The sequence below is a fragment of the Phaeoacremonium minimum genome (assembly GCF_000392275.1).
Source record: "Phaeoacremonium minimum UCRPA7 unplaced genomic scaffold PA7_03_scaffold_371, whole genome shotgun sequence".
NCBI lineage: Eukaryota > Fungi > Ascomycota > Sordariomycetes > Togniniales > Togniniaceae > Phaeoacremonium > Phaeoacremonium minimum.
The window spans coordinates 24,939-26,548 of record NW_006921275.1 but is presented as its reverse complement, the minus strand read 5'-3'; the positions used below and the strand labels follow the sequence as shown (position 1 = coordinate 26,548).

The window sequence follows — 1,610 nt, the reverse complement described above, 5'->3', positions numbered from 1 at the left end:
TTACCCCGGCAGAGGTGTAGAATCAGCATTACAGATCTCAACTAGGAACATGACCAATTGTATTTGTTTCAGCGAGGGGAATGAATGAGAACAAAAGATTGCCTCACAGAGGCATGACAGAGGTAGTCACGTGATTGCAGTAAATGACGTCGCCTAATCTCTCTGATAGTGGTGATAGTCAACGAAGCTCATATCGCCTTTTCACCACGAATCCTGTGTCGTTTCGTTTGGAATGAGTATGTCTTGCAACAACACACGCCTCGAGTGAGGACCTGTCATCATATACCTTTACTATCGAGTAGCGATGTCTCGCAACATGATCTCCGCTGGCGCATGACGTTCCTGCATGCTCACGGCTGAACCTGAAGGGCGGAGGCAAGTTTCCCTTGCCGTGCGAACTGCACCAGCATTTCATATCCCTCCAGGGTGCTTTTAATTCAGGCTTCAACCAAGATGTCTGTGTATTTTGGCAAATCCCAAGAGCATCAAGGATGCATCGCATATCACGTGCCGCAGTCCAGACGAAGTCGCCGGGAGTGCGCGATGGACCTGGATCCGTGGGAATAGTGCAATAATTAGCCTGCTGCGATGCCATCACCGCGCATGTACGATGGCATAATGAAGTCTCGATCCCTGGTCTTCAGTGATGCTGGCCCCCATTGGTACAGACCCTGCATATTGGCTGGATTTTAGGGGTCCTGCATTCCACCGATGTCATCCCACCCCTGCCATTGGCCTGGTGGCTTCGCGTCGTTGGCTGTGTTAGACCTCTACGCTCCCCCTGACGTCACACCGGTGATCACATATGAACCGTCACCAAAAAGCAGGTTTGATCAATCTATCAAGGGTGATGGAGTGATAGGGAGTGATTGAGGGCAGAAAGTAGTGAAATAGAGGTCATCGCCGTCGATTTTCGAACTGCGCTTGATCTTCCAGTTCTCCTGTATTCTCATACACCGTTTCATACCACAACCATTCATAAGCATCTCCGCTTCTCAAGCACACTTTAGATATCACTTCATCCAGTCCAATATACCAAAATGCCTTTCTTCTCCCGTCACACCGAGCCCGAAGAGGAGGCCGTCCCCGTCGAGACACACCGTCCCATCGAGGAGGAGCGCCCAAAGCGTGGCCTGTTCGGCTCCATGCGCCGTGATCCATCACCAACTCCTACGACCTCCACCAACAGCACACGCTTTACCTCCTCAACTTATCACACCACCCCTACGAATGACCACTCGTCCGGTCTATTCCGCCGATCCACCGACGCTGGCAGCAGCCGTCGATCCGGCCTGCTACACAAATTCGGCAACGGCAGTGAGGAGATGGACCCATCCATTGTCCAGGCTCGTGAGCGTGTGCTGAGCGCCGAGGCTGCTGAGCGGGAGGCCGACCGTGTCCTCGATATCGCCAGACGTGAGGTCCGAGAGGCCCGTGATCAGGTCCGCAAGCTAGAGCTTGAGGCTAAGGAGGAGGCTCGACGAGCCAAGATCAAGCAGTTTCATGCTAAGGAAGTGTCGAAGCGCGGAAAGGCTCTTGGACGTATGTTACCTTGAAGCTATACTCATTATCAACGTATAATGCTAACAGCACTAGGCCACGATGTCTAA

The 1,610-nt window shown here is 52.4% G+C and overlaps 1 protein-coding gene across 1 annotated transcript; it reads left to right on the top strand.

Moving 5' to 3' along the window:
- Positions 1-1,040: 1,040 nt before the first annotated feature.
- Positions 1,041-1,610, top strand: UCRPA7_4805 (hypothetical protein; the record flags this gene model as incomplete). The annotated part of the gene is made up of 2 exons (XM_007917356.1): positions 1,041-1,542; positions 1,597-1,610. 2 exons carry the CDS (start codon positions 1,041-1,043, stop codon positions 1,608-1,610), a joined length of 516 nt encoding a protein of 171 aa, XP_007915547.1.